This window comes from Apis cerana, linkage group LG4, assembly GCF_029169275.1.
Source record: "Apis cerana isolate GH-2021 linkage group LG4, AcerK_1.0, whole genome shotgun sequence".
NCBI classification, from domain to species: domain Eukaryota; kingdom Metazoa; phylum Arthropoda; class Insecta; order Hymenoptera; family Apidae; genus Apis; species Apis cerana.
In genome coordinates this window covers 185834-213208 of record NC_083855.1, presented here as the reverse complement: position 1 = coordinate 213208, position 27375 = coordinate 185834, and the positions used below count along the sequence as shown (strand labels likewise).

The following is a 27375-nucleotide window of genomic DNA, read 5'->3' as shown; positions in this document are numbered from 1 at the left end:
ATATTAATATTTTTATCATATTAAAATTTGTTATACACACAATTATGATTTATTCATTTTTTTTTAATTTTTTATTTATACAACAATTAAAGAAATTTATAAATACATAAAAATAGTTAAAGTTTATTATAAATTATATAAAACTTTAAAGCCAAGGACTCCATCCCACAAAAGTACGACCCAAAATATTTAAATCTGTTGCTTGATCTAGTAAACATTCAACCTAAATAAATGAGAAATTTTATTTTTAAATAATCATAAAAATAAAGTTTTTTTTTCAATACTACCTGTTCTTCAGGAGTTAAAAAATCATTCATTTTTACTCGTATACGTTTGATATCGTCATTTCCGGTAATTATAGTAAAATATCTATCGAAATATTTATCATAATATTGTTCTTTTAATTGATCTAATATAATCAAAGATGGTTTAATTCCATTTAATTTTTTTGTAACTGCTTTAATTTTTTTCATTGGTATCCATTCGATATCTATAATTTAATTAAAATAAAAAATAGTTATATATTAGTTACATGTATATCTATTTGAAAATTAAAATATTTCATTTTGCATCATTGAAAATTACTTGTAACATCTTCTTCATTTTCTCTTAATGCTTTATTAACGTTTTCAGTCCAATTTAAAGGTTCATGAACAAAAACATCCATACAAGAAAGAATAGGTCCTTGTTCATTTCTCATCGCTCGTAAAGCATGAATCATTATTGTTTTCAAAAGATCTTTTTCGGTGAAAGGTTTTAATAAACCCAGAATTTGAGGTGTTAAACGAAAAGGCATTAATTCTGGTATTTTTTGCTCAACGCCAGCATCAAAAGCTAGTCCAAAGTCAATACCTAAACAACGTCCTGAATCGATAAGGATTAAAGTATTTTGCAAATGCCGATCTCCAATGCCTAAAATCCAATGCGCAATACACATAGTAGCATATGAAGTGATAAAATTTCGGCGCATTATAATGAAACTTTCTATAGATGGACATAATACTATTAGTGTCTTGCGTAAACTATCCCATTTAGTTTTATTAATAAATTCATTCATTTTAGTATACACGTTTGAAGCATTATATTTTACTATTGCTTCTTTATACTTTTCATGTACTAATTTTTTTGAAGGTGCAGCTTTTTGTATCCATTCTTGATACATTTTAATTATAGAATTATACTGATTTATTTCTTGTGTTGATAGTGTGAAATATATTAACTCTTTTAAAGATCTTGTATTATCTATCCATTGTATAAGACCCATTGTTTTAGACAATGGAATCACCTACATTTAAAAAATTAATTATTTTTCAATGTTTTATTATATTATTTAAAAAAATATTTACTTGCCTGATAAGTATCAATAAATAATTGTCTTTGTCTACAAGCTGCACTAACATTCAAAGTTTTGTTCATAATAGTAAATAACTGTTGTAATCTTTGATCTTGTCGTAAATCTTCTCCAAATTTTACTAAAAAATGATAATCCTTTGCATCATTACCAATCATAGTAATTCGAATAGGTTTCCGTATTGATTGCATTATTTTTACAGTAGATTCAAATTTTATAATTTTTGCATGATATTGAGGCATAGGTTTTCTTTTACCAGTATATTGACCAGGTATTTCTATGTTTTTTTCAAAAAAATTACAAAACCATGGACTATAATCTTGCAATTTAAGCTTATCTTTACGTTTGTTAAATGACACTTTAATATTTTCAATCATTTTATTTACTAGCAATTTTATTTCGTCAGTTTTTTTATTTGCTAATTCTTTTATCTTTTTTTTATATGCTATAATTTCATTAAAAATATTTCCTGCTTTTGGATCATTCTTTTTTTCCTGTATATCTGGATATACTTTTTTAAGAAATATATCTATAGCTGTAGATGTACCAAGAGACAAATTTTTCCGAAATTCAAGTAAATAATATTGCAAATATAATTCTGGTTGGACTACATATTGCATTGCTAACAGAAATTGATCGATTTCTGGTTTATTATAAAGAATTTTTCGAATTTCATAAGTATTGGTTTCGTTTAAAAGAACAGGATTTGTTTCGACTGTTAAACGAAATGTATAAATAATCGCGTTAGGATACATTTCAACGATTCGTTTAAGAATAGGTATAATTAATGGAGCAATGGATGTTCCTAAATGAGAAAATAATTGAGCTTGCCAAGAGAGAAATAGCCATGTTTGAATTCCTTCGCTCTCTTTAATGAAAATATCTTTTGTTTCTTGATCATGGAAATATTCAGATTTTAGCAAACAAGGAAAATAATGAGCTGCTTCAAGAGATCCATAACTCATTGCTTTTAATATAGAATATATAAATTCTTTACTCAATTGAACATCATTTGAGCCACGAGATAATCTATTGTAACAATATTTTGCAAGATTGAAATAACATTCTTTAATATTCGTAACTGTCATATCACAACAAATTCTTAAATGATTAAAAGTATACGTTTCCAATGCATTCTTAATACTAGATAAATCATTATTTTTTATGTTTATTTCTTTAAAAGCAGTAGTCTTTTCTATTAATAGTTCTGCAAATATTTCATTTTTTTCGCTTAATTGTACAATTTTCGATGCTATCTCACTGATTTGCTTTCGAATATTAACATTCATAGTATCTTGAAGATCATTTTTTTCTAAAATAGTATGACAATGTGTCCAAGAAGATATATATTTTAATAGCTTTTTCTTCATATCTGTTTCAATCTCTCCTGTTAGGTATATCAATTTTTCATGATATAACAAGAATTCATATTTCAAATCTGATGAATAATTTTCCATATTTTGTTTTAATTGTTGTAAATATTTTTTTGCTATATATTTATTCCCTTGATTCATTGATGCTTCAACCATTTTTAATCTCATATTAAAATTAATAGTATGCAATCTATGCATAATTGCAATTTCTTCTTCATCAAGAGTACTTTCAGTATTAATTTGATTCCATTCTTCCAATTTATTACTAAGTAATGAATCAATGAAATATATTCTATAGGATGTTAATTTATCCCATAAAAGTATAACATCTTGTGGTAAAGGAATACTCTTGTTCCAAAACTTGAATACTTCATCTAAATCATTCCAGGATTTTGCTGTTTTCAAAATTTTTATAAATATGTCAACATCGTTAATGATTCTTAACTTTTGTAATTTAGAAATTCTTAATTGAATAGAAAGAGGATGAAGCTTGATCCATTGTTCTCTCATTTCATCTAAAGAATTTAACAAAAATTCACGAGCAACTTCTATTTGATTATTCAAAAAAAACATTGCTAATTCTTCCCCAAAGAATCGTTTAATGTATTTTACTTTTTCTTCATCATTCAGCCAAGACTCCATGAGTTTTACATCATTGCTAAACTCATCACTAATGTCTTCATTTAATAATTTATGGATATTTACTGTAAATATCCAAGGAAACATCCAATCTTTTCGTGGATCATTCCAAATATTGTCCAAATTTCTGTGAAGTTCATTTTTTATATGTTCGTTAATCTCATCCCAACAACATAAATTACTTAAACATTCGAACAAGCCTTGAAGGCAATGTTCTTTCGTTAGCTCCGATTCAATTTCGTACGCTTTATTATAGGCTGCTTTTGCTTTTTCCCAATTGTTAGATGCTTGTGCAAATGATGCAATCTAAAATTTTAAAGAAAATGATTTAAAAAAATATATCGTGATCAATTAAATATATATTTATTACAAAATAAATAAATACTTGTATATCTTCATTCGTAATATGATTTTGAAAAATAGAAAGAACTACATCAATATCATTCATAGATTTATAAAGATTTATTAATTGCAACCATGCAGATGATGAATCATTCATAATTTCGCTTTTTACTTTTTTCTTAGGTGGTTCAAAAATATTTACATTATGAATTAAATTTTCCTCTAAAACAAGCGATCCGAGAAAATTCAAACTATTAGATCTTGAGATTCTTGCAATGATTTCTGGTGAACAATCTGTTATAGAAGTAGTCCATAAAATTTCTAAAATTGCTGTTATAGTAGAATTGCTATCTCGTTCATTTTCTATAATATATTTTATTCTATCCACAAACTTTTTCGTAAAATCATTATGTTTGCTCGTTTGTTTGCACATTTCAATTAATGAATAAATAATAGAAACTGTTAAATCTTTACAAATCAGTTGATCATTTTTTGCTAATTGTTGCAATGGTTCAATTAATGTAGCATGCGATATTTCAACGTCTGGAAAATCACCGATTCTGTATTTTCTATATAATTTTACACTACTCCTTTGTCGAATAATTTCTTCTTTTATCATTTCCCTATGTTGTATATTTTTCTTAATTTCTTTTTGTCGCATAGCTGCGGAAACATCATTTACATTACATAAAAATCGTTTTGATTTTTTATTGTAAGCAGGTTGCGGCACTTTTGGTATTTTGAATATATCATTCTGCAAATTATTGAATGTTTCAGTAAATGTTTCATTGGTATAAGTCGGTTCGAATTCAAGTTCTTGAGTTGCTTGAATTTCTAATTCAACATTAGATTCGTATATTGATCTTGTGTATGAAATATCAGAAGATAGCAATGTAGTGTTCATTTGGGTAAACGTTTGATTCATTTGACTAGTTAAAGATGGAGCAAAAAGTGGAGCTTTTGATCCTAAATTTTTTGTTCTCCATGAAAGAGCTATTTTGTAATCTCTATAACTACAATTATATAAAGGTTCGAACATTGTTCGTGTATAATTCGCAGATTTCTTAATAAGGTCTGAAATTAATAAAAATGTGAATGGCAAAAAATTTTGACCAGCACTAGGAGTATAAACATCTAAAATTTCAAGCAATCGTTCTTTGCAAGTATTTGTTAATTGTGCATCTTGTGTCCAAAAATTTAGTATCATTTCTTGCAATGTTTCAGTAGGATCTAATATACCATTAAGTAATATTTCCTTACTAATATATACTAATTCCTTAATTTCATTATTTTCAGAAATATCTGCTACATATTTCTTAAAAATATTAATAAATATACTGTAAACAATTTCTCTATATTCAGAAAATTCATGTTTTGTATAAGGTCGTACTAAAGTTATAAATGATAAAATATTTGAAGGTGAGAGAACAAGAATTAGAGAATCAATTATTTTTAATGCTATTTTTTCACAGGATAAAATTTTATTTCTTAATAAATCATGAAATTTTATATAAGATAATTCTTTCAATAATTGATCTGAATCGAGATTTGGTATGCATAATAAAAATATTTCTAAACAATTTGATTTGCCTTGAGCATCTACCTTAAATATATTTATTGTAACAAATTCGAAATAAATCATTGCAGCAGCCGGATAATTTTTACATAACGCACGAATACATTTCATTTGTCTGTTTTCAAATTTCATTTGCATCTGTCTTAATATATTTCGAATTTTTTCAATTATAATAGATTTTCTATTTAGTAATGTAACGTTATCATCTAAGAATTTCAAAATTAATCCATAACATTCACAGCATTGCAAAATTGTGTCTTCATCATCTTTCCAATTTTCTAGAGATTTTTCTAAAAATTCTAAAATATTATTTCTATGAATAATATCTTTATCCATGCCATTAACAAAACAAATTAATATTAAATATACAGTAGCTCCAGGTGCAGTTCTCATCTTATCATCTAAATTTGCAGGTAGTTTTAAATAAGGATGCCAAACTTCAAGCATTGTTTTTAACATGTTCATATTATATTTATAAATTATTTTGGAAATTTCTTTAGTCTTTATTATTATTACTTTTTGAATGATTATTTCCCACAATTGTTGAATTGTATTTTTATTTTGATCAAATGTGAAATCACTTGATTTTTGAAAAAATGAAGTTTGCCAATCTATTAACATTTCTATAACATCAATAATGATATAATTTAATTGATTCTTTTTTAAATATAAATATGTTGTATACATTATTGGTTGAAGAAAAAATTTTGTATAAGGTTGAAATACAGTGGACATATTTAAAATAACTTTTAACATAAATAGTCTAACATTATCGTAATTTGTTGTTGTAATAGAACTAAGAAAACATTTTAACCATTTAGGTAATATGATATCACCATCAGTAGTTGGTACAGATATTTCTTCTGATATTATATGATTTAAAACTCCACAAATAGAAGCCATACATTCATGATTATTTAATTCATCATTTTCGAATGTTAAAGTCATACTTTCTTTTTTATTAGTTTCATCAGGTTTATTATATATAATAGTTTCATTAAAATCATAAGCATTTATATCTTCAGTTAAAGTACAAGTAGATAGATCATAATTGTAAATATATGAATAACGATTTAAAACTTGTTTTTCTTTCATGCTCTTTCTTATATTAATCAATCTTTTACGATATTTTGGATATTCAGCAACTGTTTGTTGAAAGTTATATTGCTTTTGGCAATCTATAATATTCTCCCAAATTAACTGTTTCTTTTTTTTATTTTCAGCAAAAATGCTTACATAGGAATCTTCATCTTTTTTTAGATTAGATACAATAGATATGGAACAATTATATGCTGAACAATGCAACAATCTTGTTATTTCTTTAACTTCAGAATCAGATATCTCAGGTGTCTTTAACATACGTATATTTAATGCATTACTATACAAACTTTGCAAAAGTTCTTTTCCAGTAATTATATTGTCAATAGCATTTCGAGTAATTACACTTTCAATATTATCTATATCTCTTATGTGTAATTTTGTAAACATAATTGCAATAAGATCATAACATCCTATTTTTGATACTATAAGTTGTTTTATAATTGAGTTATCAACCAAGCTTTGACAAATAATTGTATATATTTCTTTGATATTTATTTCAAAGAATTGGTGTATTTCAGTAGTTTTACACAATTCAAATGATGGTAAAAGAAATTTATTTAATATATCAAATCTTTCATTTGTTAATGTGTTTAAATTCATAAATAATTTGTATATTGATTGTAGAGACTTTAAAACATAATGAGTAGTAATTGAAACAAAATAGTTTTGTAAATATTCATTACTTTTTTCGTTACACAAATATTCGGCAATACCAGCTGCAAATGAAATAATAGTTTCTAATACTATCACCGATTTAGTGACTGGTAACAATGTTACCAATGTTTGGAAACAATTGATAATTTTTAAAGCTTTTACATTTTTTTGTAAAAAATCATTTGGGCATACATCGTGTTTATAATTGTTTAAACTACGTAAAATAACAAGTAATTCTGGTTTTGTATTAGATGTCATATCAGTTAAACATATGAGAAAATTTTGAAGGATATATATTTTGTATTCTATATCTGAATTATCCATTAATTGATTAAGAATCCATATATAAAAATCTTCGTTTATAGATAATACTTCTATTGGCTTAGTCTTTAAATGAACTGCAATTCCAAAAATATTTATTAATTTTTGTTTTCTATCTTCAAAATTATTTGCGGCTTTTTCAAATATTGCAAATTTTTTAATAACAGTATTTACTAATATTTTTATATGATTATGCAATTTTTTTTTATGTCGTTGTACGAATAAAAATAATTGTTCTATTATAGTTAAAAAAAGAAACGGATTTCTTTCCACTACATCATTCAATATTTCTATAGTTTTTTCTATATCTTTTAATATGTATTTAAATATTTCACATTTAAATGTATTCAGAAAATGTATACCATATTCGATTTTCTTAAAATCTGGTCCAAGCATTGTATCATTTTCTATTAATTCAATTATTTTAATTGTTATTGAAGACTGCAAATATTATTTTATAAATTATTTATATTTTTAATATAATTTTATTAAATATTAAACTTTCTGTTTTTATTCTTAGATAACATACCTCATAATGCATAAGTAAAAATTCCATTAAGATTTCCAAATAATTTTTTACCAATGGTTTTAAATCTGCAGAAACAAGTTCTCCTATACATTCTCTTGCCAAAAATTTAAATATATACGCAATTTTATCCTCTGATTGATAAATCAATTCTTTAATCTATAAAATAATATCATTAATTATAAATTTAATCATATAAAACATTAATATAAAACAAACTTATAAACATATATTTTACATTATCTAATTGATTAAGGACATTATGATGTTTCAAGAAGATCAAACCCCGAACATATTGTTTAAGTTTACTGAAATTGTTCATATCAGAAGTAATATTATCTAATTCAATATAATCATTTTTATGTTTTTGCACATATATCGATAATTCACACTTAACCAAGTATGATAAGGGATCTTTGAGTATTATTGATTGTAATAAATTTCCCATAACTACAGGAAGCATAGCAGTAATTTCAAGATTCTTTGCATCAAATCCTATTACTTGAGGATACATTATACATTTTGCAATTAATTCAAAAAAATCTTTATTAAAAAAGAAATCTGGAATAAAATTTCCCTAAAATTAAATAAAAATATCAAAGATTAAAATCTTTTAATATATAGCAATTTTTTAAATTATTATAAATAAAAATATTTACATCAAAATTCAATAAAATTTGTATAAAATCAAATAAAGTCAATACTGTTTTACATTGTAATGTCTGTAAATTTTCAATTTCTTTTGATAACATTATTAAATCGTCTTCCTTATCCTCTATTTTAATTCTATTTATCACATTTACGAAATTTCTTGCACAATTAAAGATTACTTCTTTTTGTGGATTTGAATTACCAAATAAATATTCCATATTCAATAGATTGTTTTTTATCAACCAAATATAACAATCTAAACTTCTGAGAAAAGGTAATATACCATTAATAGATAAATTTTCCATTTTTGGTAATTCATTTAAAATTATATGATTAAATGTTTCAATTCCATAAATATTGATATAATTATTTATCACTGTTTTAACTGAATCACAGTTTGTAACATGTTCAGAAAGTTTTATAACTAACTCCATACATTTCATTCGACAATGTTGATCTAAACATCCACATTGTGTAAGTAACCAATTTACAGCATGAATTAAAGTTAAACCTTCAAATTCATAAGGTTTTCTTCGATTGTGATGTTCTACATTAAATAGATTTTTTTTCGTTATTAGAACTCTTTCGATATGGTTAAGAGAAATAATAATTGATGGATTATTACAACCATTTAAACTTTTAACAAAACTATATAAAATTTCCAACCAATATATGGATATAATTTTCTCATCTTCGCGTAAAATGGTATAAAGATGGTTGAAAGCTGTTGAACTTGCTATTCGTTTAGAAGTAGAAGGATGAAGAGCAAAATTTATCATTTTATGTATGATTTCATAAATATTTGATTGACTTATTATTTCATTATTTGATTGTTTTATAGACCATTTAGTGAATTCAGCTAGACACATGCCAGAAAATTCTCTGAGAGATAAATTGTTGTCATCGCAAAGACCTTTATAAAGTGAATCAAGAAAATATATAGTAGCTGGAGATTTGAGCATAAATTTTGAGCTTAACCAATGCATTAGTTGTAGCATTAATGGTTGAAAAATCTTTCTTGTTGCTTCTTCATGATCACAACTTAAATTTAATAAAGCTGGACATAACATTATATAAATCGGATCAAATCGATTCGGATTAGATGTTAAATGTTGCGATGTTTTACCAAGGACATAAACAACAATTGAATGAAGTACTTCACAAGCAATTACTTTTGTCCGTCTATCTCCAGAATTTTGAGCCAGTAAAATTATTCTTGGTAGAATTTTATCGAAATAGATATCAATTTCTGTATCTGACAATGTCAATGAATATTTGAGTAAATCTTTTTTATTCCAAGTAGCTCCTGTTTCCATAGATTTTTTACATATAAACTGCATTATTATATTAGTATCAAGTGAAGCTATAAATAACAAAATTCTCATTTGAAATCTTTCCAAAGTATTATCATCATCTCTTAATATTATTCGTTTAATAACTTTTCGCTCTGTTTTGATGATGTCTTGTAAAAATTCTACAGAACTTTCTCTACTATGCAAATATGGCTCTAAAAATGGTACTACTTCTTGCAAAAATAGAGTTATATGTTGATTATCCAAATGATTTGTCCACTTTTCTAATGTATTTAAAGCTGTACAAGCTAATTCAAAATCGCTTATCCCAAAAGTAAAAGCAATTTTAAATGCTGGAATTGTACTGTTTAATATGCGTTCTACATATCTTAATGGTACATTTAAAATTAAATATAAGCATGTAGTTAATAATTCATTAGAAAACGTAGGAATTAAATCCAATACATTTATTAAATATTTATACAACATTTCTAATGTTTCTATTTCAATTTCATTTTCTTCATTACTTAAAATGCAAACATGTTTAAATATTGCATGTACTAATTTATAAAAACCTGATATTAAATGATGCTTATAAGATATACTGATAATTTTCATTAAAAATTTGTGTATTGTATTTATAAATAAAGAAGAGTTTAAATCATTAATTATATCAACATATAAATCTACAATATTAACGAATGTTCGAAAGTCTGCTTCATTCTCGGCAATTTGAGAAAAAGCTATATCTGAAAATACATTATCTTCTTTCATTTTTGTATTCAGATTTAATTTATCAATTAATATAATGCCCACATCTATAGTTGAATCAATCATATTTTGTGTAATATGTCTATGTTTTCGATAATTATCTGGATTTAACAGATATAACCATAAAGGCAAATAATTTTTATAACATAATGGTCGTTCCGGAAGATTATTCAATCCTCGTTGTAATTCAGCATCAACCAACAACGTATGTGAACAAGTCCATATTATTCCATTATAAACTGAATATTCAAACATATTATATAAACAATATCAAAATATCAAATTTAATAATATATATTATTATTATATATATGTATGTATTATATACTTACTTAAATTATAAAGAAATTCATCTAAAAAATTTTTACTCATTATTTCAATATTAATTATAGTATTCATTAATGATGATTTGGCAAGATTTTGACTAGATATAGGAAAATCAGGAAATCTTTTAACTAAAAGAATACTAAGCTTTGTAATTATATTAATTTGATTAATTGAAAGTTCTGATATATGTAATATTATTTCTGAGAAAGCTTCTTGATAATCACAAATACTTTCTAAATGTGTTTTTTCTAATTCATTTCTATAATATTAAAAATTAAAATAAATTATTATAAAATAATTATATAATAAATTATTATAAAATATTGAAAAAAAAAATTATTGATACCTTGAACAAAGTAACATAGCACAATTAGCTATGAGTGAAAACATATCTTTCACATCTTTATTGCTAAGATATCTTTTACATGGAGCAGCCATTTGACTAAATCCATATATAATAAAACGTAACATATTTGAATTTACATGATGGTTGTTTTTTAATTGTTCCTCAAAAAGATCTTTAAAATACTAAAATATAAAAAATGTTAAATATTGTCAAATTATATAATTTTTTTAAAAATTATTAAAAATTACCAAGAATATTGTTTTATCTTCATTAGAAGATTTATATTTTAAAGTATTTCCCATTACTCGATAAAAACTTTTTAAAGCATATTGTCCACATTCACTGTATTGTACATTTTTATCTTGAGCAAAAGTTATCAATAAGTCATACCAATATTTGTAATCACAATAAACAAATTCACGAAAGAGATACATGTGTTTAGACAACAAATTAATTGCCGATTTCATTGAAACTTTTTTAATTGAATACTTTTTAGGATTACTTAATTCTTTAATCCAATTATACAATTCTTCATAATGTTTTTCTATTTCCATTTCTTTTGGGAGTTTTGTTAATATATTTGAAAGTGCATCCAAATATACTTGAAATGTATCCATCGAATGGGACATAGTTTTTGGATTATACTAAAATTATAAATATAATTATATACCATAAAAATTTTCTTTTCAAAAACATTAAAAAATAATATACCTGTTTTTTAATATCATTTCTTAATTGCTGAAAAATTATATTAGAATATTCTTCTATTTCTGAAACTTCTGGACAATATCTTATAATTGTGCTAAGTACAGAAAATAGAAAACTTCTCTCTACAAAAAATCAAATTTATTAATATACTAAATCATGGAATATATATATATTAAATTGTTTATATAATATAAATTTATTATACATTTTAATATTACCTTTTATATCGATTAAATGAAACAATGACACAAATTTTTTTACAGTTTCACCTAATTCAATGTCATATTCTTTAAAAATTTCTATCAATTTGTTAAATGTACTAGAGGCAGCCTTCTGAATAAATGCTGAACAATGTGTTATAAGTGCCAATTGACATGTATTCTTCAAATAAATGAAACTTTAGTATCTTATATACAAAAAGTTAAATTTATTAAATATATATATAAAAAAATATATATTATATATGTATATTAATTATAAATATATGAATATAAGTTGTAAGATACCTTTGTTTCAATTATATAAGGTATAAATATATCAGAGAATTGTTCTATGATAAATTCTAGAAGATAAAATGTTTCTTTAATTGCTACATCAAAACCCTTTTGAGAATTGAATCTTTTAAGTTCATTATTAAGAAAAGAGAGCAAGCCTTTGTTTTTATTGAATAACATAGACAGCATCAATTCTAAATACAAAAATTGCAAATATTAAATATATATGTTCAAACAAATTTTTCTTATAATATAAAAATTACATTATTTTTATATAATAAATATAATATTATATTTTTTTAAAATTATAATTTAAGAAGTATTTATTATTATTATGTACCACTATCATCTTTTGCTATATTTTGAAAATATTTTCGACTATTCTTCAAAATTTCTATCAAATTTGTACTATTTCTTTCTATTACAGCTCGTTCAAAAATATTTAGAAATGTTTTAAACGAATCCATATTTTAGAAATTGAATAAATCTCAATTTAACATTTGAAATATTTTAATATTTGTTTTAATATTTGTTTTAATATTTGATATAATAGGATATTATTTCATATTTTTACATCATTTTTCATCAACAATTTTTTTTAGTATTTTTAAGTATTTTATATCTGTAAATAAATATAATAATATATTTAATTAAATGTATAAATATAATAATTTAAAATTATTTTGATTAAATATAAACAAAAGAATTTTTTAAATATTGTACAATTTGGATTAAATGTAATATTATATGCTTACATGACGGAAAAATATATATATGTATTATGATTTTTCTACTTGATTAATGAAAAACATTATTTTATATATCATTAATTTTATACATTATATATTTCTTTAATTAAAATTACTTTAAGTTTTATTTTATGAAACAAATAATATAATACATAAAGTACATTATTAATGCATGTTAATAATTAATAAAAAATATATGAAATGAAATGTTTTTTCATTAAGAATTTTCATCGATGACAAACTGACACATTCGAAATGATTTAGTTTTCTTTCGCATATATATATATATATATATATATATATTATTATAAAATATATTATAAAAGATTGTAATAAAATTTAGCAGATAAAACGAATTTTGTTGTCATTTATATACTTAGAATTAATAACCAAAAAAATTTGACTTAACTGATAAATGAATCACGTGTCATGGGTCAGCAATAGTTATTTCCATAATGAAAAGATAAAACGTTGGGGGTATTGATAAAATTATCGAAAGAATAAAATCGTCATAAAATAATATTCCAATAATTTAAACATTATTTTTATTATATCAGCTTCATTTATGTAGTATAATTACAATTTATAATAGTATACATTATAAAAGAGATTTAAGATTCAAGAAATTATATGCATTCAAGAAATCAGAAAAATTATTGAAATTATTACCTTATTATATTTTTTATTTGTTTAATCATTGCAATATAATAATTAGTCTTTTAGCATTAACAAATTCAACTTTTGCCGTTACTCAGCGAAATGTATACATACATTTACAGAACGTTAATATTTTCATTTTTGGAGAATCAATTTTAAAAGCCAAAATAAAAATTGATATATAAAAATATCAATTAAGATTTATTTATAACCAAAGAGATTTATTTATAATTTGTTGAAAGCGAGAATGCGATAAATAAAAAAATTTATTCTCCAAAAATGTTTTGCGAATATATTAACACCCTATATATGAATATTATGAACGACCAATTCACATTTCTCTCTTATAAAGATCTGTTCAACAGGTCTTTACGAACGTCAAGTATTCAAAACAAAATAAAATAACATATAAGATATCTACGGTTAATCATATAAATTATTTATTTCTGTTCTTAATGCGAATAAATTTACGAACGATTAATTGTATGAAGTGGTATAAATAAAAATAAAAATTTAAAGAGAAAGTAAAAAAAAGTTATGTAATAAAAAAAAACCAATTTATAAGAATCTATAATTGTATTGGTAAAGTATTTAAAAATCCACATTTTTCGGTGTAGTTTGTAGAATTGTAAAAAATTATCATATATTTAATAAAAAAACAATTGTGCACGATAAAAGTCTTTAAAACGAGATAACGAAGTTCGCTGAAATTTCTTTCTATATTGTATCTAGTTCAGTCTTTCTATCATAATCTTCAAGTACAATAGCAAATTTTAAAATGAGCAATCAGAGCAACATTTCAAAAAAGAAAGTGATCAATTTTGGTGCAGGACCAGGCAAACTTCCGGAACAGGTAGCGCGAACATTTTTTAATTATATACAATATGTATTATCTTTAGTGTTTTGTTTTTTATTCTTAACAAAAATACCATATTGGAAAAAATATTAAAATATGAAAATAAGAAAAAAAAAAAAGAAATAAATGTTGACATTGATTTATAAAAAATTCTCTTTTAATTTTATAGACATATCAACTTATATTTACATTTTTATTATATATATATTTTTCTAATTCAATTTTTGTTTTTTTTATTAATATTTTAAAAAAACTTTTTTGAAAAAATTTTTTTAAATTTATCTTTAAATAATTTAATTTTATTATATTTATTACATTTTTTTTAAATTTATTTATATTTATTTGTTTATATATTTGTACTTATTAAAATAAAATACAATAATCAAACAAATATAATTTTTCAATTTTAGAATTTTATATATATTATAGATTTAATAAATTAAAATAAAGAATTCGCTTTCGTAAATTTTCAAATTAGTTTATTCAATTTACAATATATTACAATATATTTACAATATATATTTACGATATTTGTTTAATATCGTTAAAAATGAATTATAATTATATATAAATTATGATTAATTAAACACGTAAATACATGCACATCATATAATATATCATCTTCTCTTTAAATTAATTATTTTATTTAAACATTATGTGAATGAAAATATATTTCTTGTAGGTATTACAACATGTACAAAAAGAATTACTTGCATACAATAATACTGGAATCAGTATTTTAGAATTGAGTCACAGATCGATTGAATTTAAAAATATTGTCGAAGAAGCACAAATAACATTACGAGAAATACTGTAAGTTATAAAATAAAAATTTAATTTTCTTTTGAAAACTTTAACAAATATTAAAATAATTTATCAAGAATTTATATATAACATTAGTACATCTATAACAAAATATTTATATTTTACAGGCATATTCCCGATAATTATAAAATTTTGTTTATGCAAGGAGGTGGAACAGGAATTTTCGCCGCTATTCCTTTAAACATGATGACAACTGGTACTGCAGACTATTTAGTAACAGGTAAGAGATAACATAACAAGAGATATAATTATTTAAAGAAATGATAATGGATAATTTCTTATATTTTAATATAAATAAAATTTTTAAGGTACATGGTCAGATAAAGCAGCAAAAGAAGCGGTCAAGTATGGCAAAGTAAATTTGGTTTTGCCACAAATCACGAAATATACAGAAATTCCTGATCCGTCCACTTGGAAGTTGGATCCCAATGCATCTTATGTATATTATTGTGCTAACGAAACGATTCACGGTAACTCAATAATAATAAAATAAAATTGAGATCTAATAATCGAAAAATATATTTATATATATTGTTTAAGGAATCGAGTTTAATTACATTCCTGAAACAAATGGAGTACCATTAGTTGCTGATATGTCGTCAAATATACTTACGAGATCTTTTGATGTTTCAAAAGTACGTAATGTTAATTTTAATATTAATATATAATAAATTGACGAAATGTAATGATATATTATAATCATTATTATTACTATAATATATTGTAATATGTATTATTCAGTTTGCAGTAATATTTGCTGGCGCTCAGAAAAATATTGGTCCAGCTGGTGTAACTCTCGTGATAGTAAGAGAAGATATCCTCGGTCAAGCTATGAAAATTTGTCCAACAATATTAGACTTTACTGTTATGGCAAACAATAATTCTATATATAATACACCACCAGTATTTCAGTATGTATTTCTGATAAAAATATTTAACAATAAATTCGATAATTTAAAAAAAATCTATTATCTATTTATCGAAATTTTTATTTCGATTGAAATATTTATTTTATAAACATATAATATTTTGTAAAATATTTTTGTTAATTTTTAGAATATATGTAGTTGGTTTAGTTTTCAAATGGATCAAAGAAAATGGTAGTGTTGAAGGAATGGAGAAACTAGCAATTGCAAAGAGTCAAAAGATATATGATGTGATCAATAAATCGAAAAATTTCTATTCATGTCCAGTTAAATCAGATGTAAGAAGCAGGATGAATGTGCCATTCAGAATAGGTAAAAATGATGAAAAACTTGAAAATGAATTTCTATCTGGTGCAAGTGAACGAGGAATGCTTCAGTTGAAAGGTCATAGGTCAGTATTAGAAAAAGATCTATCAAACATATAATATTGATCTCTTAATTGAGATAATAAATAATAGAATATATTATAGAAATATGCAATATAAATAATAGAATATATTATAGAAATTATAATTTTTCATTATTGTTTGATATATCATATTATTTTTTTAAATTAAATATAATAATATTTAATTATAGATTAGTAGGTGGAATTCGAGCATCTCTGTACAATGCTGTTACTATAGAAGAAGTAGAAAAATTGGCAGAATACATGATGTGGTTCTATCAAAAATATGATAAAAATTAATGATTCTACTATATATTTTATTATGATTTTATATATATATGAATATTATATATTATGGTTTCATATATATATATATATATATATATGAGATACATGATATTAAAAAATTTATAAGTTCTTTACATATTTTATACAATTTGTACAATGTTTATTAAAAAAAATATTTAATAATAATGTTTATTATTTGTTTAAATTATATAAGATCATATTATATTATAAATACATATATTTTTATTTTTAAATTTTAATAAAATAATAATATTATGGTTTAAATTTTTTACATGTACAAATTTCTCTATCTTTAGATACCCTTTCTGCAAATATTAAATCTAATTCTCTTTCAAGATTAAAATTAGTTTTACGACATCCATCAATTACAGATTTGGCCCACTGTAATTAATACCTTTTATAAATTTGTTTATTTAATTAAATAATAGTTAAAAAAATTGCTTTACTTCTATTTAATTACCTTAAAGTATTCTTTTACTCTTTCTTGTGACCAACCAACTGGTATGTTTTTTTGAAGATCTCTTAAATTATATAATTTATCTGCTAAGATAATCAATTTAGCTTTATGACTTTTGTTACAAGCATTCTGTATTTGTAATCTTTTGCGTTCTGCTTTATGTAAATTTTTATCATCAGTTATTTCTTTAATAATGTTACAAACCTCAGTGCCAAATTCATTTTCTATCTCTTCAAATGTAGTATTAGTATCTTCTACACTATCATGTAAAAGAGCTGCTACAATTACAACAGGATCATAAATTTTACCTTCTTGAACCAAAATATTTGCTACTCCTAAAAAAACATTTTTAGGATATACGGTTATTTAAAATTATATATTTTATTTATTTCATTATTTAATTATAAAACAAATTCTATTTTTAAAAATTTACAAACCAATTAGATGATTTATATATGGTGTTTCTTTCTCATCTTTTCTTCTTTGATCCTTGTGTTTTATTGCTGCAAAATTGGCACATTTCAATACTATTGATAACAATTCTGCATTAGTTAATTCTCTGGAACATAATTCACAAGATCCAATCACATGGAATGGATCATGATTGACAGTTGGTATATGGATATCATCTTCCATAATTATATTATCGTAATATTATATCACGATTTTTCACTTTATAATCAAAAATAAAAGAATTTAAATAGATATTGACATTAAAAACTTATAAAATGCTTAATATGAATAATAAATTTTAACACATTAAAACTTGATTAAGAATTATATAAATTATATTTATTTGGATCGAATAAGTTTTATTAAGATAAAAGATATTTTTTCACTTATGAGCACTATAATTATTAATATAATTTCAAAACAAAAATTCATATAAATTATTTTAATTATATCAGCTGATACTTTTAAAACTTGATAACAGAGGAGCTAGAGTTGCAGAAGATAATATATACAAAACATAACCTAAATAAGAGTTGCATTTGTTCTTTAAAGATCTAATTTAAAATGTCGCTTAAAAGAAAATTAACACAAGATGATTTGCGTAAAGCTATGAGTGAACATAAAAAGAAAATAGGAGTAATTAAAAAAATTGATTCGCCATTAGCAAAATATCCTTTTTTATTATATATTTTAAATTAAGATTAAGATAAATTTTCTAACTTTTTCTCATTGTATAACTTATATTATTAAATATTATTTTTATTTTTATTTAATAATAATAATTATTATTATATTATATTTTTACAAATGTACATTTATTAATATCTTGCATTTTTAAGAATAAAGACATTAAATACATTTTGTGTTTATTCAATAATTGAATATTGAAAATAATAAATATTTATAAAAATCCTTAACCATGATAAATACATATACAGATGCAGGACAACTTATGTGTATTTTATGCAAAAGCATTGTACGTAATGAGACAGTTTGGCCAGTACATGTAAATTCAAAAACTCATAAGGAAAATATTATTCAAGCAAAGAAAACAAAATTAGAAACAGATTCTACAAAAATTCAAGTACATAAAAGGTCTTCGTCTCCTTCACAAGAATCATCAACGAATAAAAAAATCAAAAGTATATTAAAAAATTCTACACAATCAGCACAAATACCATCAAATTTATCATCAAACTTGTTTGATAATCCCTCTAAAGAAGCTAATAATACAAAATTATCAAATAATTCTGTGATAACAACAAGATTGGAAAATGATAAAGAATTTGTGGTTGAAAAAGATATAAAAAATATAGAAGTAGAAGAGGAGAAAGAAAAAGAAAAAAATAAAGATACAAATCAACAATCTCTTCCAGAAGGATTTTTTGATGATCCAATTTTAGATGCTAAAGTAAGAATATTATTATATAAAATTTATATTATTATCAATATAATATCAAATTACATGAATTTTTTTTTGCAAATTTTATAGGTTCGTAATGTTGAGTATAAAAATCCTATAGAAGAGGAATGGGAAAAGTTTCAGAAAGAAATCAAAGAAGAAACAGCACAATCTGCACAAATTATTGCAGATGATCAAGAAGAGGCAACAACAGAAAGACAATTAGACGAAATAGAGGAACAAATAAGACATTGGTCTAGGTAATAATGAATGCAATAAATTTAATTTATATAGATCATAATAAATTAAATGAAATTTTGTTTTAATAGAGTAATGGATCTAGTAAAACGTAAAGAACAAGTACAAGCTACAGATAGAAAACAGAAAAATATAGATGAAGATATTTCTAGCGAAGATGAAACCGAATTCAATGAATTTCTGGATTGGAGGGCCAAAAATTCTTATAAATGAAATTAATTTTAATATTAATGTACAGTATTTATGGTCTTGTAAATATGTGAAATTATATTGGAATTATACTTTCCAAATATTTTTGAAATTATTCTACATTTAAAACATTGTTACACATTAATTAAACCCTCATATAAAATCTTTAGATATCTTTTATGTAAAAAATAGAAAAAAAAAGAAAATAATTCTTATATGAATTAATTTAATTCTTAACTTTTTTTATTTTTTTATTTTTTTTTTTTACTTTCTTTTAAAGAAAAAAATGAACATACACAATTTATACAGTGTATTAAGATTTTATTAAGATTGAAAACGAAAAGTCAGAATATAATTAAGTTTCAAATACAATTGTTATTAATTTATCCATTATAAGCTATAATATGAAATGTATAATATAAAGATTATAATGTAGGCTAAGCTGCTAATAAAATAGTGGGTAGTATATCGCTAAAAATTTAATAATATTCATTTTCGTTACATACCGAACATTATAAAATATTGAAAATTGAAAAATGAGAGACTCGCATACTCGTTTTTATCCGCACCCATCCACGCGCTAAGAAATTCTATTATATATAATTGCTAATCAGAGTTCCTCATGTAAGTTCATCTAATATCTGTTTCGAATGATATAATATGTAAGTACTTATAATCTCTGACAATATATGTCTCAATAAGATACCAATTGTTGTCTAGCATAAGTCCTGCATTTTAAATATTCTTAATGTTTAATAACGTAATTATTATAATATAGAGCTTAATCTTATCCTTATACAGTTATTCTTTAAATCGAGAAGCAAGAGCTATATTTTATGAATATATTATATTTGTGTTTGTATACCATATACATATATTATATGTATATAAATATCTCGAGATGAGTGTATAATAATCTTTTTCTTATTTTCATTATAGTTATTTCTAATTCGAATCATAAAATTTCATCGCGAACCGTTCAACGATCATAATTCGAATATTACGTCGAATATTACGAGATCATTGAATCTAAGCACAAAATGCGATTAGATGGAAATTCTATGTTTATCCTTATTAATATTAATATAATTCTACAAAAGCTCAAATGTGCATATATATACTATATAATTTTTTAAAGAGCAGGCGGTGTCGATGATTAAGTATAATTTGTTATAATAATATTGCTAGGATTCAGAGGAAACGACAATATTCGTTTTTAATGATATATCTTATATTATATATCATATAATCGAATAAATTGCATATGAAAGTGTTACGTAGGCAAAGCTGTATAGAAAAAATTTACAAAATCATAAAAGTTCGTAGTTGAAAGATCGTTTCCTCTAAATATATGTATAAATATATATATAAATATATATATATATATATGTATGTATGTATGTATGTGTATATATTATATATTCATATGTATATACTATATATGTATATATATGGTATATATTTCGACAAAACACTGACGAAGATAGTTTCTTCGTGGATCGACAAATTTTCATTTCTGATCAATCTGATTCAGATTATATCGACAAGGTATTGTCTAATTTTGATTTTTGGGACATTCCATCGTTGTCAGTGAGAATTATCGGTTTTTTGTTTTGTATTGCATCTTCCGGTTTCGAGGTGTCTTGTTTCTATTGAACGCGACGAATGCGGGGAGAAGAAAGAGCGTCATCGATTGAATATCCACAAAGATATCAAAAGTGATCACTTTAACATTAACGTTTACTTTAATTGTGGTAAATACTTTATGTTATACGTATATCTCACGTCATCGTAGAGTGCTTGGTTGAATATGGAAAATCGATTTCGGACAACTGGTCTCACGGGAACGAAAAGTAATCCAAACACTTCCCCATATTTAGATTACCATATCGTTCTTCCGTGTTTCTACAAACTGTGACATTTCAGAGAACGTAGCTTGCTCGAACTTCGATAATTCAGTGATTAAAGAATCCACAAGAAAAAAGGATTCTAAACAATATTTACTCGTTATAAAATGTACACATTCTTTTTTTCTTCAATGATCGATAGTAACGAGTAATTTTTTCGATGTTGTTTTCACTGTATTTTTAAGTTTCAAGCTGCTTATATAATTGTTTATGTTGAGTATGAATTTACAGTTCTAAAAAAGATATCTTTTAAAGGGATAAAGATTGATTGGAATACGTTTAAATGATCGGCTATGATAAATTCGGATGAATCGATGATTCGATAATAAACTTGAATTCATCGTAATCGTAAATATTCTAGGAGAATTCGAAGGAAGAAGAGAGTATAACGAGAAAAGAGGGACGAAGATGCACAATTAATCTCAGATATTTACATCGTTAGCGACAGGATTTAGAAATAGATCAAAATTGTTTCAGTTTATGTAATATGAAACTTTTGCTGGATCAAAGTATGACGAAGATAGAAAAATTTCCACCTCTTTGTAATAAGAAATTTTATAAAAGTGAGCGAGTGTCTTTGATTGATAAAGACGGGACACTCTGCTTCTTCGTTAATTTTCATTGTGCTTGATATCATAAAAGGGTGGAGAGAAACTAACAATTCGAAAAAGCATTTTAATCGATATATACTCTAAATCTTGTTAAATTACCTTATAAATTCTTACAAGCGAACGATTACTTTCCACAAAGCTGAATTATATATAAATCGAAGATATTTTCAATGGACACTTGTTAAGATATAAAGAATGTAATATCGAGTCTCGAATATTTAATTAAAGTATGGAACACCAGAGGGGACGTTCTATCCGAAAACGGAAACCTTCCCCAAATTTCGTTTGCAGATCAGATCGATCCCTCTTTGTTAAATTCTCTTAAACTTTTATTTACTTTTATTCGAATGAATATTTGTTCACCTTCCATTTATAAAAATGCATTTTTTTTTCATCAATTTACTTATTTTTGGTATTTTTTTATATATTTTTATATATATTTATTTTTATTTTTTTTTTTCTAATTTTTATTTTATTTTATTTCACTTTTAATCTTTCTATAGATATCACACACGCTTTTCATGCAATTCAATTATCATTTGACAATCGTACAACAGTCATCATTATGATTGTTAAATGTTCCATTAAGATAGTGTTAATCATTAAAAAGTTTTTCTAAATTATATAATTTTACGACGAGGATGTTATACAAGTGGATTCATTATGGGTGCAGAAGGTAGAGTACATTAGCTGCGGGACGATAATAACTAAGCGAGTCGCTTACACGATATTAATATCCATTATCTTTAAATTTTTAAAGAAGAAGAAGAATAATAATAATAATAATAAATAATAATAATAATAAATAGTAATAATAATAATAATAATAATAATACTATTATTACTAATAACAACAACAATAATATAATAATAATGATAGTAAGAAAAATTTTTTAGCTATACGTTGCATATAGATCACAGAGTGAATATAGTCACTAGGCATTCGAAAAAGTAATCTATAAATAGTGCAAATAATGCCAAGCCTAGTATCACGTATATATATATATATACTGATATATCTTGTATATATATGTATATATATATATATGTATGTATATATGTATATACATACATATATATATATTTAATTAATCTCATTTTTCCTTTATTTAAACGCTATGTACGCGAGAGCGCAGGCACTAAATTGCTGAGATATAATCATACCGGACTATCGATGATTCTTATTTACTTATTCAGAAAAAAAAGATGATTCCAATGTATACGTAAATATATCGATTTATATATCCTTATCCACGTATAAAGTGTATTTTCGTAGATCGATATTAATCTTCTATAACGAGGTCTTGTGCAATTAATAATAAAGTAATATAGTCGTACAAACGTGTGGTACAATCCGTTTGGTCGTATTTTATTTAAGTGAAATTTCTCGAGATGATTTTATTTTCTTTCTTTCACCCTTCTTATTTCTTATAACAAGTTCTTCTGTGTAACAGTTCACGCGACGAATTAGATCGACCTCTCTTCTTCATTGTTGCGAGTTCTTTAAAAATTTGCGCGATGTATCCTAACCTAACGCGTGAACACGTTCTTGCTATATAGTATTACTTTCGATGAAACTTTTTTCTCAAGCAACGACTAAAGCTTGTTTCACAAGGCAGGCGACTAGAATAGAAATTCTATCGAATAAGAAATATTTGCAAAGTTTAGAAGCGCGAGAAAATATCTCTCATGAAATACGAACGTTTGGTTAGAAATGATAAAAGATAAGAATAAGTCAGATGAACAATCAATTATGATTCATTATGATTGTTCATTATGATAAATGTAACGTCTATGAATCTCACGACGATGAGAAACGATTATATCTAGTACGTGTACAGATATATACATTATATATCTTTTACTGTTATACATAACGAGAATGATCGTGTACGATATCTTAATCTTTAAAATCTAACTTTAAAATCTAACGCGAAATAGAAGATGTGCTTAATTATCACGGCTTAAATTGTTTCGCTATACTATATGCAGCGTTATCTTCACGATGTCGGTTCAAACACTTTTCGTCTGGTCCCATTCGTGTTGGCTTCTCGAAAAGAAAATCCCAGAAAACACTGTGTGTTTTTTTGATACGATCTACCAATATTTCGTCGATATCATGCTGGGAATATGTATTCGCAGGAAGGACCTGCTAGGAAGATCTCTCTTTGATAATAATTGTGTTTGCATCAGACACTTCCTTGATTCCTTCTTGCAATAATAACGCGTATCAATTTTATAGCATAACTATACAAGCATAACTATAACATCAGAATTGTATCTTTTAACTCTAGATTTTAACTTATCGAGAAATTAATTATTATGGATATTATAGGGTGATACTTATCCAAAATATTAACCCAAAATTATTCTATAACTTTTTTTTTATTTCGCACATATAAATTATATTTACACGTGCAAAATATTCTCAATCTTTGATGCGCAGTGGAAATGACATTTTTGGATTAAAATTATCAAATTCATTAAAACGATGGGTTTAAGTTTCTTATTTTTGTCATTATTAAAAATACAGGAATTTTTAATAAAATTAATTATTGATTTTTTTCATTAATTAATGAAAAAAAAGATGATTATCAGATGTTATTTTAATAATCATCTATGTAAAATATAATATATATGATATATTATATTTTGAAAATGGATAGCTACAAAATTATTTAGTATTATTAATTTAGTGAGATGCCACTTTAAGAAATTGATTCACATACAGTTTGAGGTTAAAAATATACAGCGGGATGGTAGAGATAAAAGATAGAATTCGATGAATGTGAAGATTATCTCTTATGAAGGAGGCGATTTGGATAATCCTTAATTGATTGTTGATCCGCGATTGTTGTTGGATCACCGTTTGGCTATTTCGTTTAAAACGATTGTTCACACGTACATATTTATATAGAAAGATCGATCAACGCGTCGAGTTTATTGGTTCGACAGTGTTATTTATAAAATACGAAATCATTTTTATTATTAGCTATAGAGTGATATAGCTTGAAGCGACGATCTTTATATGAAAGTGATCATATTAATGGCGAAACAACGTACATTGTCGTTTGGTCCAAACATCGTGAAAACATGGCGAATCGATGTAAGATTTTGCGTTTAATAAATAACGCAAACTTTGCATCGTCTTTGCTATGTTTCGTTTCCAGATTTCATTCATCTGTCTGCAATGTTAATCAATGTCAAACGAACGCGAAGAAGTTTTGTACCATGATAAACGATTCATGAGACATAACTTTCTTTTCTTTTACTTTTTTTTAAAAGAGTTTATACTTCTCCTTCAATTTTCTGTCTTTTTTTTTTTTTTTTTTTTTAATACAACCAAATTTAAACAACTTATGGTAAATTTAATTTCGAGATTTCTTTCACAATACTTTTTAAAATACATCATAGATTTTTCGATATTAGAGTGATTATCTATTTTCTTGTGCAAAATATTTCGAATATTAGATTTTTTTCGTGACATAAAATATGTTTGTTTAACTTTATCAATATCGCAAATATATATATATATATCCGTTAATTCTTTATCGAATTTAACATCCATCAAACGTAAAAATTGAACAGTGATTATCTTACAATCAGTACGAATTATAATATAATTTCTCTTATTTCCTAAAATTCTCAAACTAAGTATTCCTGGCATAATCTATCTTCCTCGCATTAAACTTTGATTTATAATCGATAATGATAACAAATGGCCGGATAAGTTATATGTGAATCAGAAAAATTCTTTGTACCAAAGCAGTAGACGTAAGACGTAAAGGAGCGAATCTTTTCGAATAAAAAAGAGAAAAGGGATTTTCGTGAATAGGAATTTGTACATTCTGAAAAAGAGATTGCGTAAAATTGCTTTTAGAAGACGATTCTTTCTTTAGGGCGACTTCACAACCGTCATTGGAAAGAGAAAGGCGTAGCAACGATGGTCGTGGATTTCCAGTGGATCTACGCCTTAGCCTCGAGAATTTCAACGGTGACATTTTCCGAATGAACAGTTTCAGACATGGTATTTGGTTGATTAGGTGGCGATTTGTTCGATTTCGTTGAGACGGCTGACGCATTCCCACTGCTACCCCGACTTCCCCGTCGTGATCCTGTTCGTGACCCTGGTGACAGACATTTTCTTGCTAAAGTATCGCGTGCTTTATCACGACCATACACTTTTGACATGACACGGAAAGCTGAAATACAGTCGAAAGCATGAAGAATCGTGCATCCGAGAGAAATTCGATCGGAGCGAATTCTTCGTTGCGATTAAAGAGTTACAGCAGCGCTTGTGTATTTTATCGAAGGACACTTTCGAATTAAATTCAATTTGATATTAAAAAAAGAGAGAAAGAGAGAGAGAGAGAGAGAGAGAGAATGCAATATAAAAATAGGTAATATTAAACTATGAATTTTTAAGATTTTTTTAGAAAAAATTTTTATTTTGTTTTGTGTTTTTCTTTTCTTTTTCTAATAATTGATATTATCGCTTCCAAACGCCACTGTGTGCACATGCATAACAATTGTCTAATTCTACAAGTGCTCGAGAACTGTTAAAAGATGTTTGAAGTGATACTTGACTCGATCGATTTCACTGTCAATGGATCTTTAGAAATGGGAATGGTTGCAAATTCACATTCACGAACTAAAGGATCCGGTTCGTATCGAGATTTTAATTAATTCCATTTTATTTCCAATAAAATAGATCGATAATCTACCTTACCGTACAACCAGGATCGCATTTCTCGAATGCGATCTGGTCTGTTGAAAAACTACTTCAGAACTCCGTGCGATAATGGAAATGTACGCATATAAAGAATCGATTCTATGATCGATTCTTGTTACCGTAACTCGTGTATTTTACTATTTTCTAAATTCGATTATACTATACGGAGGAAATAACAAATTTA

At 24.5% G+C, this 27375-nt stretch overlaps 5 protein-coding genes across 10 annotated transcripts in view; 2 read left to right on the top strand and 3 right to left on the bottom strand.

The window, feature by feature from the left end:
- Nucleotides 1–26: 26 nt before the first annotated feature.
- LOC107998611 (DNA-dependent protein kinase catalytic subunit) lies at nt 27–14023 on the bottom strand. 2 transcript variants are annotated; one of them, XM_062073457.1, is made up of 16 exons: nt 13891–14023; nt 12813–13094; nt 12485–12666; nt 12197–12359; nt 11982–12100; nt 11519–11914; nt 11271–11452; nt 10930–11183; nt 8543–10836; nt 8122–8460; nt 7887–8042; nt 3749–7798; nt 1351–3669; nt 586–1285; nt 288–490; nt 27–223 (listed from the first exon to the last, which is right to left on the bottom strand). In XM_062073457.1, the coding sequence occupies exons 2-16, from the start codon at nt 12937–12939 to the stop codon at nt 146–148; spliced, it is 11562 nt and encodes a 3853-aa protein (XP_061929441.1). In that variant the 5' UTR covers nt 12940–13094; nt 13891–14023; the 3' UTR covers nt 27–145. The 2 variants fall into 2 exon arrangements, with proteins under 2 accessions (XP_061929441.1, XP_061929439.1); XM_062073455.1 differs by lacking the exon at nt 13891–14023 and adding an exon at nt 13228–13370.
- Nucleotides 14024–14591: 568 nt separating this feature from the next.
- LOC107998640 (probable phosphoserine aminotransferase) lies at nt 14592–17446 on the top strand. The gene is made up of 8 exons (XM_017058013.2): nt 14592–14731; nt 15417–15547; nt 15667–15779; nt 15868–16029; nt 16100–16194; nt 16301–16470; nt 16616–16876; nt 17065–17446. The coding sequence occupies exons 1-8, from the start codon at nt 14657–14659 to the stop codon at nt 17171–17173; spliced, it is 1116 nt and encodes a 371-aa protein (XP_016913502.1). The 5' UTR covers nt 14592–14656; the 3' UTR covers nt 17174–17446.
- On the bottom strand, nt 17170–18518 carry LOC107998642 (guanosine-3',5'-bis(diphosphate) 3'-pyrophosphohydrolase MESH1). The gene is made up of 3 exons (XM_017058015.3): nt 18077–18518; nt 17643–17974; nt 17170–17563 (listed from the first exon to the last, which is right to left on the bottom strand). Exons 1-3 carry the CDS (start codon nt 18273–18275, stop codon nt 17435–17437), a joined length of 660 nt encoding a protein of 219 aa, XP_016913504.1. The 5' UTR covers nt 18276–18518; the 3' UTR covers nt 17170–17434.
- A 138-nt stretch (nt 18519–18656) lies between these two features.
- Nucleotides 18657–20053, top strand: LOC107998641 (zinc finger protein 830). The gene is made up of 4 exons (XM_017058014.3): nt 18657–18760; nt 19023–19503; nt 19585–19754; nt 19824–20053. Exons 1-4 carry the CDS (start codon nt 18657–18659, stop codon nt 19963–19965), a joined length of 897 nt encoding a protein of 298 aa, XP_016913503.1. The 3' UTR covers nt 19966–20053.
- A 5663-nt stretch (nt 20054–25716) lies between these two features.
- The window catches only part of LOC107995232 (uncharacterized), a 41149-nt gene continuing 39490 nt past the window's right edge, over nt 25717–27375 (bottom strand). For all 5 annotated transcript variants that reach the window (XM_028665450.2, XM_062073458.1, XM_017052611.3 and 2 more), the window contains one exon: nt 25717–26586. In XM_028665450.2, coding sequence (XP_028521251.2) covers nt 26426–26586 — 161 coding nt within the window. In that variant the 3' untranslated portion in view covers nt 25717–26425. The remainder of the gene's footprint in view (nt 26587–27375) is intronic.